General features: G+C 28.5%; 1 protein-coding gene across 1 annotated transcript; it reads left to right on the top strand.

Annotated features, from left to right (window-relative positions):
• Window positions 1-9,864: 9,864 nt before the first annotated feature.
• Window positions 9,865-18,485, top strand: LOC113847456 (mannosyl-oligosaccharide 1,2-alpha-mannosidase MNS1-like). Its single transcript, XM_027476584.1, has 15 exons — window positions 9,865-10,064; window positions 10,244-10,291; window positions 10,398-10,595; window positions 11,750-11,862; window positions 12,172-12,237; window positions 12,369-12,540; window positions 13,790-13,879; window positions 14,047-14,171; window positions 14,791-14,856; window positions 15,295-15,403; window positions 15,485-15,583; window positions 16,995-17,075; window positions 17,149-17,319; window positions 17,681-17,926; window positions 18,072-18,485. The coding sequence occupies exons 1-14, from the start codon at window positions 9,894-9,896 to the stop codon at window positions 17,924-17,926; spliced, it is 1,755 nt and encodes a 584-aa protein (XP_027332385.1). The 5' UTR covers window positions 9,865-9,893; the 3' UTR covers window positions 18,072-18,485.
• The last annotated feature ends 331 nt before the right edge of the window (window positions 18,486-18,816 follow it).

Genomic DNA, 18,816 nt, shown 5'->3' with positions numbered 1-18,816 from the left:
AACAAGTATCACAAAAATATGATAATTTAGTAGAGAATATTTCAGTTTAACTTATAATATTCAAATTCAAGTCTTAATGGACACTCATAAAATTTGTTGTCCTTTATTGATTCCAGTAAAATATATTTGTAGTAAATAAATAAATAAATATAAAAACAGAAAAATACCAAAAGTTTATACCCGTAAATGAAACGGATGCGATCTACTGTATTGACTCTGGTTGTTCAGTCTGGGTACGCGAATGTTTTCAGGAATAAAAATTATTTTAATAAAATTTATAGTAAAGTATGGTTGACTTGTATTTTTCTTCACAAAATTTATAGTAAATTTATTAAAATAAAACATAAAATAATAAGTAGAAGCTATTTTGATATATTTAAATAAACTTTGTGTAAAGTTTTACGAATACTTGCATTGTGGCTTGTGAAAGTTTAATATCAATACTTGTTTTAAAAAAATAAAAGGGAAGAAAATTAGGCAGATTTGCATCTCTTTATTGCTCAAATTATTTCAGGGAAGCATTAATTTTTATGTTGAAAATATGCTTACGCAATTGGTCTGAGAAATTTCAAAACTTGCGTCATTTTCAGACTTCAGCTCCCTTTTTTCGCTTTATTGTACTAAGGCAAGCGCGTATAATTCAATGCTGCAAGGGACTGCTCTGACACCACCTCCTTTTATCGAAACCGCTAACCGTTGTGGCGTTTTTTTTAACAGGCAAAGGTTAATTACTGTTATTAAGGTATTAGTTTTAAATATAAATAAAAATCATTACGTGTTATTAAAATATTTTTATGGTGATTTATAATTGTTTTTGGAGTAGATAAATATTACATAATTTTCAAGAATCTGGTTCGTAAACTAATAAATTGTCAAGTGTTATTAGTCATAACTATTTAATATAATGTAATTGTCTTTTTTTAAACAAAAAAAACTCCCTAGTTATATCTAAGTAATTTTACATTCAACAAAAACTTAAAAATTCAATAGAGAATTAGCAAAGTAAATGAATAAATAATAATAATAATAACAGCAGGGAGCATATTTGAAATATGGTCTGAGCCGCAGATGATCAAATCCTATATTATTGCGGCGCGCGCTTTGGTCCAATCGTTTATACACAGCCGCAGACGATCACATGGATATATGCTCTTCTGTCTTGTCGTCTTTGTAAAAATAAAATAAAATTCACTACATGGTACAATTTTGTCTTTTATTAAGCATTTAATACTTGACACACAGTAAAGATATTTTGATATAGTTGATTATTAACCCTTTTTTTTAAATAAAGATAACATTTATATAAACTTAAATACAATATTATAATATGAATTTAAAATTTTTTAGGATTAAATTTAGTTATCCACAAATATATTTTTTTATTAAAAATATAAAATTATTGTATTCAATTAATAAAACTATAATAATACTTACTTTTAATAAAAATTTATTATTATTAATTTCTTACCATCAATTTTAAAAAGTTGAAGTTAATATTTTTTATAATATTTATATAATATTGTCGTTTAAAAACTATTCATACTATATTTTTTACATAAATAATGATTTTAATATTTATTTTCAAACATTTGAGTGCATCATACTTTTATATTTGCGTATAAGGTTGTGTGCAAAATATTTAAGTCTTAGAATTTTTGCATATACCGTATGGAAATGGGACCTTTAAGTAATTGTTGTTTGACTCTTTTTTTTTTTGCTTTACTAAACTTATTTTTTATTCTGATATTTTGATAACATTTTGATTTTTTTTATTTTAAAAACAGTTAAATAATAGTGTAACTAATTAAGAGATTGTTACATATTAAATTATTATGAGATCACATATATGAAAAGAACAAAAAATATTAATTAAAAACTAAAACTATAATTTTTGTTGATAAATTAAAATTTTGTAAAATTATAAAAATTAAAAACATATTTAGGTCTCGTTATTTTCATTTTGTATTTGCATTATAATTAATTTTTCTTGTTCGTGTTAAAAACTGTAGTTGTTTATCATTTCTTGCTTAGATTCCGTTTGGTTATTGATTAGTACTCAGTAGTTTGCTAGGTTCGAGGTTTTTGAATGATTATCATAATGACTTTGGTATTGTTCTTAAAAGGGTGTTTAATCGTATTAACTCTCTCAAAAAGTTGACATACAGCTTGAACAATTAAAGGGTAGAAAATTAAACAGTGAATATCACAAAATAAAATTTTAGTGATTGGATACTATATTAAGTGCCTTAAAAGCTGTAAAAGCTTAAATATTTACGTGCATAGAGAACTTAAGAGGCCATTTAGTTTGAGCAAAAATTCTTCATTCTACATTTTTTAAAGAAGTTAACTTTAAATTCTGTTTCACACGTGTACATTTTTTCTTATAAATATACAGTATTGCCCATCTAGCAAATATGATCAGAATATATTATAGGATTTTTTTATTTTATCATATTTTAATATTTGTTTAACCAATAAAATGTAATGAATGATACTTTGTTTATGTACGGGATAGGGAAATTGATGAACCCTACATATAAAAGAAAGGAAACTGAATACCTAGTCTAAATCAGTACGTTTCAAAGATAAATGATAATTAGAATTTTATCTAAACCATGAAAAGGGTTAAAAGTCAGAGTTGACGCAGGCCCATTAGCCCATTACAGTGTCTATAAAAGAAAGGTAGAAAGAGCAGGTAAATGGTTGACTCTTTATTATTGAATATCATTTATTGCTCTGAGCTGAATCCTAACTTCAACATCGGAGTGCCTTTTGCAGGTACCCTCCTACATCAGCAATTGTCAGAAGGACACCAGAGCGAAGGTTGAAGACAGTCGTTTCTCAAGAAGGAACAATTTCTATTTTAGTTTTATTTAATAATATCATAGAACTTGTTAGGCATTTTAAGAAATTATAGATATTATATATAAATTTCTTATAAGTTATATAATTTTTTAGAAATTATATATTTATGCAATAACTCTTTTAAAATGTGTTTATTACGTACTTGTAAATCTGAAAAGATATAATTTTTTAATATCTTAAAATTTCAAGAATATTTGTATATTTTCTAAATAAATTACTAAATTTATTATTTATTGATATAAAATTAATGGTAATAATTATTCTATGTGTAAAAGAATATAAAATATTTTATTAACTTACAATACCATAAAAATTACTCTCTCAACAAAATTAATAAAACATACAGTTTTTGTAAAATAAGTTAAATCAAACATATATTTCATTATATAATTTTTAAACAAGACACTAAGAAGAAATGCATTATGCATTAATATATTAATCTAATAAAAAACATATGCATAAAATATTTACCATTCTTTTTATCTTGTATTCTATCAATTAAATTCAATGTATAATAAATCACAGGAGCAAATGCATATTACAACTACGAAAATTTTCCAACAGACTGTTAAATTAATTTAAGATTAACAAAAATAATATATGTTAATGTGCTAGCACCATTAAAAGAAAGTGTTGACTATCAGTGAGTATTTATTCGTAGATGATATACAAATTATCCATAGATATGCACCGAAGTTTGCGGCACAAATTTTCTTTTTAAATGCTGTGTATATATATATACTACCAGAAGAAAAAAAAATCCCTTTCACTGATTTGGGTTTGAGTCTCTGATAATTCATTTATGAAAGATGGTAGAAGGGTATGAGATGATGTGATTGACTTTGCTGCAAGTATAATGTTGGGTTGATGAGCACCGGCCAAGTTCTTGCGTAATGTTGAAGAAAGACGTACACTGACTTTGGTACACAATAATACTATATCGTTCAACATTCATTTCAGAGAAAGCAATAAATTCATGCACTTTCACCCAACAAGTTATGTCTCCTCTCTCTCTAGAATGTTTAACATTCATGCTTAATTCTGCTCTGTGCCTTTTTCGTCCGTCAATTCTATGATTCTATGTTTCTGTTCAAATGCTTTCTTCAGATCAAAAAAGATGGAGCACCACCACTTATTCCATCTTCAATTATTAAAGCCAGGAAACATGCTCAAACAAGTGTTCTTATAATAATTTAAAAGCTCTTGCTTATAAGTTTAAAATAATATCTAATTTAATATCACATTAGAGGTGGATTAGAAATCACAAAAGAAGCACAACCTTGTACTTTTTTTTTTAATATTTTATTCATTTAAAATTTAATTTAGACTACTAAAAATATTATATTTGTCCTCTCATCCTGATTAGCCAACAATTTACTGTGAAGAAATTCGGCCAAACATTTATGTATAGGTAGCACATGGTCCAACTTTTATTCAATCTTTCATAAAAGTCAACCAATAAATAGTTCTTTAAATTTATAAAAAGCATTTGTTTACTTAAAAGGAGCTTTTACATAAACTAATCGAAATAGTTCTCTTTTAAGATAAATAATTCAATTATAATGCACTAATAATATAATTTTTTATGTCATTATCTAGCTAATCATAAATTATTATACAATAAAAAATATTTAATTATTTGTGAAATAATTATTTAAAAATATTTTGTAGTAATTTATAATTTATTGATTATATAAATTTATTAATAAAGAATTAAAATTAAACTCAATTAATTTAAAATTTACATGTACTGTGTGTTTAAAAATTGGTCAATAATATAAAAAATTTCATAAATAATATATACAATTCAATTTGATGAAAAATTTATGGCTTCTTTCTGCTGATATTCCTGGTTTTAAAATTCATACTTGATGCAAGTGATGACGACGAGAAGCTGCAATACTATTGTAACCTTTCAAGGAAGCATAAGCCAAAGTAGAAAAGTGTGTGTCCTTAATTAATGAAATTCAACGATATAGATAACAATTATATCGTTGAATTTCCAACTCATTTAGCAGTTTGAAAATATATACAAATGAGATGCATGCTTTGAATGCGTTTATCTCCATGCTTCAATATATACTATTCTTAACCTCTCACGCCCCTTTCAATTGATGATTAGGTTGATAACTACAGTTTAACTGTAGCATTGAGATTATGGTCTTGTCAGTCACTATCTTCAAAATATTGATTAAAAATTATAAAAAAATCATGTATATTAATAATGATATGCAATCAAAACATAGTAATAATATTTTATACACATTTTTAATTAATATTTTAAAGCTGTTAATTGCAAAAAATAATTCTAATTCATTAACTATTGTTATGATTTTAATACACTTTTTATTTTATACCTTTGCTTTTTATTAAAACTTTTTATTTTTATTTAACCTAAATTGGATTACCTCTTGGATAGGATATTAGTGTCTAGTTTTTATTTATTTCTAAATTTTAAGATTAATATAATTTTTTAAACTATACCTTTATTTAATATTTATGAATAACTACTTTAACTTATTACTATAGTTATATTTTATTTATCTCCTTTTAATTTATTAAATAATGGATTTATATAAAGTTATTAAACAATAAATAAATTTATTAGAATACAAATGAAAGTATTTTAATTAATATGTAATAAAATTACACATCAATTAAATAATTTTTATTTTATATACATAACCTAAATAATAAAAAAATAGGATGAAGGTAGCATAGAAAATTATTTTAACTAGATAATTTTAGTTAAATTAAATATTTTTATAATAATAACAAGTAAAATAAATTTTTTCTAAAAAATATTACATTAACAGTGAAGTTTGGATAGTTTATATGCTTAAAATATTAGTTAAATAAATAACTAATTTTAAAAATACTGTGAAACTATATTTATATCAACTTTAATAAAATGAAAAATAGCTTTTATGTTTACGATATTTAATTTTTTGAAGTGTGTTTAAAATATGTATTAAAAATAGGCATTCTTTTGTCTTTTAATTTTAAGGAAGATTTTGTTTTAGTCATTTAATTTTTTTATTCATTTTAGTTCTTGAATTCTGTTTTTTTTAATAGTTCTTTTTGTTAATTTTCTATTATATAACTTAACATAGATATCGTATGTAACATTGAGATAATCTTAATATTATTAATTAGTCATAATTAAAATTATTTATTTAAAAATTATTAAAAGAATGGTGGAGCTTGAGTGTGAACTCTAAAGTTTTAACAACATTATTATAGAGTTGTTCCTTTCCACTTTTCTCCTGTCATAAATGACAGTAATTCTTCTTCTTATTACTAAAGTTGAAGACATTTGATCATATGTCTCAAATTTTGATTTACTTTTAAACTTCAAATTTCATAATTTTAGTAAATTATAAGTTATTTGACTTTGTATATGAATTTTTTTTATAGTAATTTTTTTTCTTTCTCTTTAATTTGAGACAGAAAATAGAATATGATAAAAGTAGAATATTGGTTAAAAAATTTGTAAGATTAACAAATCTTTAAAACTTGTTCCCTCGTTTAATAATCAATCACAAAATACTATATGTAAGAGGTTTACAATGTCATTCATTTATTGAGATTTGAGGCATATATTATTCTTTGTTATTTCTTGTTTAGAGTTTGAACAAATGCTTTATTTTATTGTTGTTGAAGAGTGAAGCAGCAAACACGAAATTTTTTAAGATTAAAAAAAATTATCTCACAAATATGTATAAATCTTCATAACATAATTTCAAAAGTTCATACTCTAAATATCCTCAATCATTGAGAAAATAAATTTTGAAATATTAAATCTTCAATTGCTGAATCTGTGATTGCAAATGGTAAAGTGTTGTGGAGCATTTGTACTAACTTCACCAGCTCACTCTTATGAGCCTCTTCACAATTTTGTATGGTGCATAACTACTATTAATTCGTTGCAACTTGTACCATTTTTCATGGTAGAACACTTTGTTGTACCCTTTTACTAAGTTGATATCATCATATTCAAGCAAGAAAAATGATGAGGTAGAACAATCTTTCTACATGTAATAATAACTTTTCAATATAAAAATAGTAAGATTAGTTAATGATGTTAAGGCTACTTAAGTATCATATAAAATATTTTTTCTGTAAGAAAAAATAAGACTTTAAAGATTAAAATAAAAAAAATTAAATGACAAAAACAAAATCTATGATTAATAATAAGATTTTATTAATGTTAATTTTTAGAGTTGAAGATAAACTATTTATAATAGTAAAACTTTATTTTTAAAAAATATTTATGATATTTTTATAATTTCAATATATTAACTGTATCTTGAATTTATGAATGTGGAGTGAATTTATGAATCGGAGAATGCAAGTTTGACCAACAAAAAAGTAAACCCAATTAATTGATGCTGTGGTGCACCAATTAATTCACGCGCTGCTACACGCTTTAACAACACTCTCTTCGTTGAGTAGCGCGTGTCCGAATGCCGAATTTATTCCATTGACTCCACCAATAGCTTTTGGATCTTCCCGTTTAAGTCTGATTTTCTTCTAAGCAATGTTTAAGTATATTTTTTAAAAATATTTTTAGTATTTTTAATTAAAATTATTTTTCATTTTAGTAAAAGATAAATTTTTATATTGTTATAAATTATGAAAATCAACATTTAATTTTAATAAAAACAATATTAAGAGTACTTTATTGTAATCACAATCGTTAATCAATATCTCAGAAGTATAAAATATTTTAAATCACAACAGTAGCCAAACACGCAATATTTTATTTTGACCAATCCAACAAGCTCGCCTAATTCAGAATTGGGTTCGTTAAAGTGGATTTATTTTATATTTTTTATTGTAAATAACATGTATTTTTAGTGTATTAAAGTTTTGAGTATTTATTATGTTGGATGAGTTTTTTTAATTTTATTTGTCTAAATACTGTTGATGAGATAAATTTATGATTTTATCCGATAAAAAATTATATAAAAGTTTGTTAATATATATATATATATATAATATAATGTGTTAAACCTTTTTTTATTTTGTTCTTATTTTATATTTTCAAGAATGTAGAAGGGCGAAAGACTTCTCTCTTCCTCACTCTTTCTTTGATGAAAAATGATAATAGTATAGAGTTTTATATTTTTATAACTTAAATTTAAATAGAAATAGAATAAAAATAATAAAATAAGTAACATGATAAACAAATAATTCATTACAAAAATTTATTATGAGAAAATAGTAATATTTGTACTTTATATTTCTTGTTTTCTTTATTCTGCTTAGACAATTTATGTTTAGAGTTCATGATATTTTATTTTTATGAAATTAAATAAAAATATTATATATTTGTTAATATGTTTAACACATTAAACACATTTATTTATATAAGATATTAAAAAATAGTAATATAATATTATAAGACAACTGAATATTATTTAGATGTATGCTGTGGTACAAAATTTTTTTTATAGATACCGTAGCCAAAAAGTTATCAATAAAAAAGAGACTTGTGAAAAGTTAAAAAAAATATTATTATGTATAATTTATTTAAAATTATATTGTTTATTATATGTTTCTATTATTATTATTATATATATTATATATTAATTTTTTTTTATTTTTAATAATTTTTTAGTTTCAAATAAAATATAATTTATATTTAAGTAATTTTTATTTATTATAAATAAAAAATTATAACATAATATATTAATATAATAATTAAATATTAATAATAGAATTAAGAATATAAAAAATATATTAATAAAATATTTTTTAAAATTTTAATTTATTTAATTTTAATTATGTTTTAATTCTATTTAAAAATTTAAATACTTTTAACTTATTCAAATGTAATAAATATAATAATTTATTATTAAATATATTTATTATTTAAATACGTGTCTAAATATTATTTGTTAAATTTTTTTATTTACAATATCCTAAAATTTTTTAAAGGTAACACAGAATTTACGTATTATTTATTAACATTTATCTTTGGCATGCCGAAACTTTTTTAAGAGTTGAAGTTGGAGATTTAACTACTTGTAAGTAGACTCTTTAAATTCCAACTCTTATATATGTTTCAAATTATACTAATTTTTTTACAAATACAGATCTAATATAAAAATTACAATTAATAACGTTACAAAACGATACAGATTCACATTCATTTAAACATTAATTTAAATATTATAATAAAAAATCAATAATTAAAACTTAAACTCATGATGAGGTTTTAATTCAAAATATTAGTTCATTAAATAATGTTTTTTATGATTAAAGTATTATGTTGAACTTGTTAATCTATTCATGTAAGATTTATAAGAGTCTCAACTTATCGTTAAAAATCAAGTAGAATTTCCACATTTATATATTTGATTAAGTGTAAATTTAATTTTATATTTTTTTAAACTTTATTCTTGTTAAATTAAAATGCATAATTTATACTTAAACGACGTATACGATATAAAAAATATAAAAATTTCATTCTAATGTCAAATCTTACCCAAAAGTTGAGACACAATAACATTTTACCATATTTTTGCATATGAAATGTACAGCAAAAGTTTTTACAAACAAATTTAAAAATGGCAAGATTTCAACGAGTTCGATGACAAGTTGCAAGCGTGTGTTAGGGCTCTCATAGGGGTTCTAACTTGTGTACAAAGAGCATGCAGAAGAGTTAGTACTTAAACATTTGAGCAAAAAAGGAACACATATTTTTTAGTAAATTAACTAAATGAAGAATTGATGAGAAGAGAAAAGAAAATACAGATAGAGGGGGAAATTAGCTTACGCAGGGTAACGTTCCAAAAGCTAGGAACAGACAGAAACATAGGAAACTGCTCCGACATTTATTGCGAGCATTGTGCATGTTGAGGATACAAGTTACGCACACTTTTGAACATCATAATAAATTAATAATAACGCCGTTCTCAATCTCGTTCTACTATTATATTACATGCAATTAATAGTCCATTTATTCTCCTACTTAGGTTTGTTTCATTCTGATTTCATTTGGTTTTTGTTGGGTCTGAGGAATGGGGAAGAAATCGTCTTATTCGTCGTCCACATCCACATTTCGGGGATGGCGCTATTTGCAACCTCGTTATTACGTGAAGAGGCCAAATCGACTCGCATTGGTCATTGTTGTTTGCATCTGTCTTACATGGCTTTTCTACGACCGCCAATCACTCAATAGAGGCCACCAGGTATATGTGCATGTTCACAATTCACATTTTGTAAACTTGTTTTGTTTAATAGGCCAATCTTTGCTTTGATTTTAGTAATTCCAACTTTCTTCTGCAGTATTTTAATTGGTTGTATTTATACATTTGTTTTATGTCTTGAAATATTAAGCTAATCTTTTTTGCTTCCATTTTTTGGTCAGGAGGATATTTTGAGACTACAAAAAGAGGTTACCCGCTTGCAAAATACAGTACGATGTGCAAATTTTGTTTTTTTTCAAAGGGTTGTATTTTTGTATTTTTTTTTCGGCCTTTTAGTGGTATTATTGGCTTAGTTTGAGTTATTTCAAATTGCAGCTGGAAGATATTAGAGGCCGTATGAGAGGCTCAGTAGAAAGTATCATAAACTATGAAAAAGCCAATGACTTTACCAAGGGTATTTCTGATGATGATGATGATCCTATTAGCATACAGCGAAGAGATAGAGTAAAAGATGCTATGCTTCATGCATGGTCGTCTTATGAAAAGTATGCATGGGGCAAGGATGAACTTAAGGTTTTCCATAATCTTTTTAACTATTTAGTTCATCTTGATATGATGAGTATTGTGTTTGTTGCTTCCCCCTTCCTTTTCAATTAAGGCATTTGAATTATCAGAGATGTCAGTAACTCACTGCAAAGAAACAAGTTCATCAACTAGCCTCGCATTGCACTAAAGCTTAATCTGATTTTGATGTCATATACATCATTGCTCTTTTGTCTGACAAGATGGTCAGAATGAGCCCAACAATGTAATTTGAGAGTACGCCTTATTCTTTTCACACTTGTTGTTACTACAACTATGACTAATTGATATTTTAACTTGTGAATCAAATTCTAATCACAAATCTGATGGGCTTTTGCCCAACCTGACATTGTCCCACGCTCCAAAATGACACTCAACTCATCCCACAAGAAAATATTAGAACCTGTATCCTAACTGCCTCATCCTGCATATATGAATATTCTGAATTAAATTTATACAGTAGTCAATTATAATCTTAAAATTAATCCATCATATCATATAAATTAGGACATTTTAATGATAGTTGTTAAATCAATGAAGACTAATTATGTTCTGTTAAAGGATATTACTTACTATAAATAAACATCAACTTCGTTACCATCTTAGATAAAGCATGACACTTATTTATCCGCACGACAACGCTATTCCACACCCTCCACCCACCAGTAGTAGGGCTGGTTCTTAATCCACCCTGTGCTGAGTAGGCTCAGATTGGGTAGAGCTTCTGTTTGGGTTAGATTGCCGAGCCTGAAAAAACTTGCTCCATAAGGAGGTGGAAACAATCCTTTTGGCTAAGCCACTGAAGCTCGCAAAAGAAATATTAACACACCCATACTGAGATGAGGAACTCACACAGCTTTTGATCCATCAAGGGATTTGTGAATTTTTACATTGCTAGACACAATCACACGTTCACATTCTCTCTGCAACTGAGATTTGTGTAAAGTGCACATGAAAAGCAATAACTAAATGTATCGGTGCATGTTCACTTTTAAATCTAGTTTTTGTTTATGCTATATCATCCAGAGTTTGGAAATGGTATACCTCATGTAGATATTTGCTATTTTTCATTCGTGTTTTGGCTTCATTCCCTCCGTGGTAAAATCTTAATTATGCTACTAATCAGTTTGCTATTCATCTCACAGCCACGATCAATGATTGGTGTTGACAATTTTGGCGGTCTAGGGGCAACTTTAGTGGATTCACTTGACACATTATTTATAATGGGTCTTGATGCCCAGTTCAAAAGAGCTAGAGAGTGAGTTGTATTTTATTTTTAATACAGTTGATTATGCAGTTTGCTATGTATGCTTCAAAATATGTGTTTCTATTCTTGCTTTCTTTTTACACTTCTTTTCAACTCTCCTATCGTATGGGTTAAATTGGAAAAACAAAAAGGAGAAATCAGAAGAGGATTTCCCCCATTTTCTTGTTCTAGGCAATATTTATAATCACTCTTTTTGTGTGCATATGGATGTGTATAACATTCTGTTATTTTTACAGGGTTCTAGTTTCTGTATTGGAGGATTGGTTACATACAAAGCATCTAATGTAATACATTTTGCAGATGGATTGCAAAATCATTGTATTTTAACAAGAACACTGAAGTCAGTGTGTTCGAGACAACCATAAGGTTGAAATAGAAGGTTCAATTTTATTTTTTTTTAAATGCTTTCTGATAGTTGTTGTAACTTTGCTGGTAACAGTTGACTTTTCTTTCTAGTTCATTTTTTCTCATCTATCTATTATTTTGGTTATATTCAGAGTTCTCGGTGGCCTTCTCAGTGCTTACGATCTTTCTGGTGACAAAGTTTTCCTTGACAAAGCTAGAGATCTTGCAGATAAACTGTTGCCTGCTTGGGATACACCTTCAGGAATCCCCTATAACAGAATTAACTTGGCATATGGCAGTACAAATAACCCACCATGGACACGGGTATGCTTGGGCTTTACTATGTCATTTCTTGTCTAAAGCTAATGTCTTACATAAAGAAGTTCTGATTTGTATCAGTCTATCAGAAATTATTCTTATTACTTGCAATATTCTCTCACTAGGGATTTAAAACATGGCAACTAGGATTTTCTTCAATCTTTATTAAACAGTTAGATCATATCTATTTGTAAATTGTAATATTAGTGTTTGTTGATTGATCAATGGGACCATCAGTAAAGATATAAGAAGACTGTTTTATTTGGTGGCATTAGTTGGAGATTCTTTGGTTGCATCAAAATTTTATAAAAATTTGCCCGTTTTGGTATTGAAAGTTTCCTGTCTCATTACTGTAGGTTCAAGGTAATGGTATCCTGATTCTCATACTACATTTGTTATGTTGGAATGGATACAATTGTATGTGATGATGTCGTTCTTAGCAATGATTTTTGAAAGTTTTCTGGCAACCCCAATTTTAGCTAGATTCGTCTTATGATCTTAGCTTATGTAAGCTGTATTTTTTTGGTATTAATTTATGCTTGTAAGAACTTATCCAAGAAAGGATATCAGTTGTTAAAGGGAATTACAAATCCAAAATTTGAAAAAGAAAATTGGTTTTTCTACAAAATGTCAATCTTGGTAAAATTATATTTTCTGCCTGCATGATGATCTGAGTGCTTAGCTATTTGTCTACCAAGCAATAAAGAGCTATCTATCACTTTCCTATAGTCCTTTTTGTCCTCCTCTCGACATGATGCATTGTTTGTTTATGAAATGTTTTGCATAGAGCGTGTTGACTGTAGAGTGACTTATATGCATCTTCTTAAATAAATGAATGTTAGATTTATCTAGAACACAGTGCGAACATTTTTGTTTTTATAGAACAATTTTACAAGATTCTATTGTAATTTCTTGACATTCTCTGAATATTGTTGGCTAGAGTTGGTAAGGCTATTAATAAAGATTGAAAGGATTGATAAGGTGATACAAAATACTTTGCACGTTAGCTTAACCACAGCTATTTCTGTTAGGTTCTGCAGACTGTCTTTTGGTTTTGGCAAAACAAGATGTTTATGTGTTTTCTTTCAAATGTTTATCTGATTTTACTGTATTAAAAATATCAATGAACATTTGAGACTATTTGCATCTGTTTGTTACCTCTAGTTTATTGCTGGAGTATTGAATAAGGAAAGTAGGAATCTTTTCCTTGCCATAGCTGGTCTTATGTTCTTAATTCATTGTTTTCTGTTACTAGGGAAAAAGTATTCTTGCAGATTCTGGTTCAGAACAGCTTGAATTTATTGCTCTCTCTCAAAGGACAAATGATCCCAAGTACCAGCAAAAAGTAATCTCTTGCTACTTTATATGTTTCCTGAATATTGTTTTTTGGTAACCAATAATTGTCAACTTTATAAGTCTCTTCTTTAAGGTGAAATAGTTCCTAACATTCTTGTTTTTCACATCCCTACACACCTATTTTGAGTATTATGGTTTTGCCTTCCAATAATTCAGGCAGAGAAGGTCATCAAGGAGCTTTATAGAAGTTTTCCTGAGGATGGGTTGCTTCCCATATATCTTAATCCACTTACTGGAACTAAATCAAATGGAGCAATTACATTTGGTGCTATGGGTGACAGGTAACGATGCTGATAACATCTTGCAACATCTTTGTTGTGTAATCTTTTATAAATTTTAGGCTAAGTTGGCTAACTATATCTTGAAATAAAATTCAGTAGTAAACTTCATGCAAAATTTTGTTGAGAATTTTGATGAAACTTGCAGAATTTAGTAGATACAAATGTGTTGTTGATGCTTTAGAACTTGTGACATTGGAACAGTTTGATGATAAACTGGGTTTAGTAGAGGGACTTAAACAATCTACGTCAGTTGCCTTTATTCATGTGCTATGGTTATTGGGAATACTGAATAAATTGGAGTTATTGATGCCTATTTTTACAGAGGGTGCATGGTGACTTTTATTATGCTAATGTGTGTTGTAGTGATGGTTCACCAATAATCAGAGATGTTTCCATGCATGCATAAACTTGACATATTTTAAAGGAATAACATTGATGAACTATACTACAATTGATTGTTCGGCTCAACTAATTGTTGTCTGGGTAGTATCAGTGTGACAATATGTTGAAAGTAAATGAACTGGTGGGTTTAACCTTCACTAGGCTGTAGATTGCTTTACATTTTCCAGTCTCTTCATTTCTCACATACTTAGCTAGGCTGCCAATTTATGTGTTGCAGCTTCTATGAGTATCTACTCAAGGCCTGGATACAGGGGAACAAGACTGAAGTAGTCACATTTTACAGGTAATGAACTTGGGATGTCCATTGCCCTTTGAAAATCAAGCATATTTTGCTGTATTTGTAAGAAGTTATTGATCCAACTGTCTTCTGTCACAAATCATGTTCTTGACTCTGCCTCTCACTGATGCACCAAGGGCATATTTTGTTGCCATAACTTGTGAAAGAAGCCAAAGTATATAAAATGGACTCGCATAGATCCTAAACCAAAATTGCAAATTTGGGACTATTGTCATTATTTAGAGAAATTAATTTTGCTATTCTCTAAGCTCTCCCCAGTTTTTTTTCTACAGAGCACTTGACATATGACAACGTGACTTTCTTCTATGCTCTTGTTGCACATGTCTTCTATTCAGTCTGATATGCTACAATCATCCAGCAAGCCCATTAAGCCTGCTTTTTGACCCCTATATCTTTAAATGTGTGTACAAATGGTGCATTCAGGGAAATGTGGGAGAAATCAATGAAAGGTCTTCAAAGCTTGATTAAAAAGTCAACGCCCTCATCTTTTTCATACATATCTGAGAAGCTTGGAAATGGACTCTTTGACAAGGTGCTATTTGGAAAGGAAATTTATTCAGGATTAGCTTAGTATGGCAAGAAAAAAAAAAATCTGATCTTGTCTCTTTTTCAGATGGATGAATTAGCATGTTTTGTTCCTGGAATGCTAGCTCTGGGTTCTTCTGGCTATGGCCCGGGAGAAGCTAACAAATTTCTGTCTCTTGCAGAAGAGGTAATTATTTAGAAGTATTTCTGTCAGGTCATTGCTCAATTTGACTATAAACCTTGGGAAGTTCAAATTTCTCAGGCTGCGATGACCTCATCTAGGGGGAATGGAAAGAAAAAAGTAAATGCAATAAAAAGTAAACCCTTGCAAAAGAGAACTGCTTCTGAAAGGCTCCTGAATTTTACTAAGTGACATAGTATTTTTCTAGAAACATAAACACCAAAGGATCTGTTAAAGTAACATGCAGTTCGTGTATATCATGTAAATGCATTTAGTATCATAGGAATTAGTGCTCATTATTCAAACAGGATAAATACTTCTAAAAGCTTAAGCTATTAGGTGGATGCATGGGAATGATTTTATATTTCTAAAACCTACAATTGGCCATCACTTGCTGAATTATTGGACCACAGACATTGCTTGTAATATTTTATCTGCGATTTATTGTTGACTGATTACTTATCCAGCCAAGAAACTAACTTACTGAAGATCTGGTCCCTTTCCCATTTGAATTTAAGAGTGCTTTGTTCAATTAAGCTGGTTGAGATTGGAACTAGATTATAGAACTTGAATTTTTTTGGTTGTTTGGGGATTGGAGGGGGAGGGAAAAGAAAGAGGTTAATTATTGAAATAAATATTTTTTTAGAGTGGGCTGTGCACTTGATCTTTTATTTATAACTTGATTAAAATCAATCAGTGGAGTAATGAAGAGTTAATAAGTTGCTAAATTATAACCTAATCACTTGCTAGGCAATACACTTACAGCTATCAAATTCTAATATCAGAACATAAATGCCAATGTTCTGACAATAAGGAAATAACTTTTACATGTTTAAGCTTGTGTGGAATTTTTCAGATTGCTGTTTGTAATGTCATACAATTCTTCATTTGTTTTATCACACTTCCATTATTCTTTTGGCTAGTAATATGTGCAGGAATTTGGTTATTGTTACATTTTTTTGTTTTATCATCATATCCATGCCAACTTCCAAATGGAAAACTTTGTTGTTGTTGTATCTTGAAATTTTTTTGTGAAGAATGCCTGGCAGCATAGGTGTTGACAACTATTTCTCCTATCCCATTCTTTCTAAACATCAGAAATGAATAATTCTGAAAGTGGTGTTACAACTTTTCTTGCCTTTTGAAAGTGGTGTTACCTAGGAGTTGGAACCATCACTCACTCAGAACAGATTAAAGAACTAGGTCATATCCTGTAGGCAGGTTGAAACATCTCTATCTGACCAAACCACACAGCCTCCAAAGTTTTAGATTTGATTGAGTAATATTAATTCTTTCCTGAAGAAGAAAAATTTTCGTTAATAACAAGTACTGACTAATTTGTGTCAGAAAATCATTGGTTTCAGTTGTGATTTTTCTTTCAAACCTATACCGATTTCCACTGCATCCTGTTTTGCAGCTTGCATGGACATGTTACAATTTCTACCAATCAACACCCACTAAATTGGCAGGGGAGAACTATTACTTCCGCAACGGAGAGGTTTTAATCTTTCAATATCATATTTTTCTCCAAATTGCTAAGATGTTATGTGCTAAGGTTAAGAAATTTGTAGGATATGACTGTTGGTACCTCGTGGAATATCCAAAGGCCTGAAACAATTGAGTCACTGTTCTACCTGTGGCGATTCACTGGAAACAAAACATACCAAGAATGGGGTTGGAATATTTTCCAAGCATTTGAAAAGAACTCTCGGATTGAAACAGGATATGTTGGACTCAAAGATGTAAGAAATTCTTAAGCCCATTGAGTATTTTCGCCAAAATAATTTGCTCTCTTAGCCCTGGAAAAGCTATGCATGCATTGCCAAGTATTCTTGTTTTGTTGTGAAGAAATAATTGTTGCCAAAATGTCCTAATAATCTTCACAAGAGGAAAACCCTGAAGAAATTGGTGGTATGAGATCATCACAAGTAATGTATGTTCTATCAAGAATTGATTGGACTCATAGCTTTCTCTTTTATTTATTTATTTATTTATGAGGAATATTTTCTTCTGCATTATAAAGAAAGTTATTATCCAATAAGAATTTGCCTGTTTTATACATTGTGCACTACAAAACATAACTAAACTATGGTAAATACCCAGGTGAATAGTGGTGCCAAAGATAATATGATGCAGAGCTTCTTCCTTGCAGAAACGCTTAAGTACCTTTATCTCTTGTTTTCACCTCCATCAGTCATCTCTCTTGATGAATGGGTGTTCAACACGGAGGCCCACCCTTTAAGAGTTGTGACTAGAATGACTGATCAAGAGGAAATGAGTGTGGACCAAGAAGAGAAATTTCCACATCATTTGCATGGTAGAAAGGAAGGCCGAATGGATTATAAGTAGGTAAGAATTGTTGCTTAAGGATTATGCTAGGCAAACCCTGACGGATAGTTCCCTACTCTTGAGTTTCAACTTGGTGCTGTGTGACAGCATTTTGTCATTGTCTTTGCATGAGAATGATCCATCATTTTGATTGATGATTGTGCAGGGGACTACTTGTCCTGCTTTTTTTTCAACATACAGTTGAGTTGTCTGTCACCTCCAGTTGTGATGTGGTGAAGAATACTAGGAAGCTTTGTTTCTTGGTGTTGTAGTAGGGTAAATGCAAGTGTAAATGCCTATGTAGAAATAGAGGCCACCCTACTTAATTTTTAATAATTTTTTACATGTCTGTAAATACTTATATCAGTTGACCATTTTCAGGAATATGGTGAAATTGTGAGATGTAAGCTATTCAGTTTTGAAATTTTCAGATTTTGTGAAATTTTCAGATTTTGTGGTTCTTCCAATTCAAGATTGGGTGTGGTTGAGTTCTACCTTGGGTTAAAACTTCCCGATATTAATGCTCAATAGATGTAACTTAGATTGTTGAGCAGCACTGCTGCCAATAAGAATGATAATTCTTACAAGTCCTTTTGACGATATTTTTTTGCTGTGCATGATCCATGATGCTTGTTCTTGTGGTTATACCAAGTCTGCTGTGTATCTGTGATTTGCTATTTAGATACGAATTGTATACCGTCAAAAGTCCTGTAAGTTTATAGCCCACCCCAACAAGGTTGAGTGAGATTAACTTGTGGCTGATGTAAATAAATGAGATGAATAAAGAGAAATGGAATCTAGACATGAATATCGACTTGGTTTTTCTATTTATTACTAGAACATCGAAGACTTGGTTATCTTATATATAGAGATGTTTGAAAATGCGAAAATATAAAATTGCTGTACTAGAG

Source organism: Abrus precatorius, unplaced genomic scaffold (assembly GCF_003935025.1).
Source record: "Abrus precatorius isolate BTA unplaced genomic scaffold, Abrus_2018 Scaffold8, whole genome shotgun sequence".
NCBI classification, from domain to species: domain Eukaryota; kingdom Viridiplantae; phylum Streptophyta; class Magnoliopsida; order Fabales; family Fabaceae; genus Abrus; species Abrus precatorius.
The sequence above is the reverse complement of the archived record's forward strand: the minus strand, read 5'-3'. Positions and strand labels throughout refer to the sequence as shown.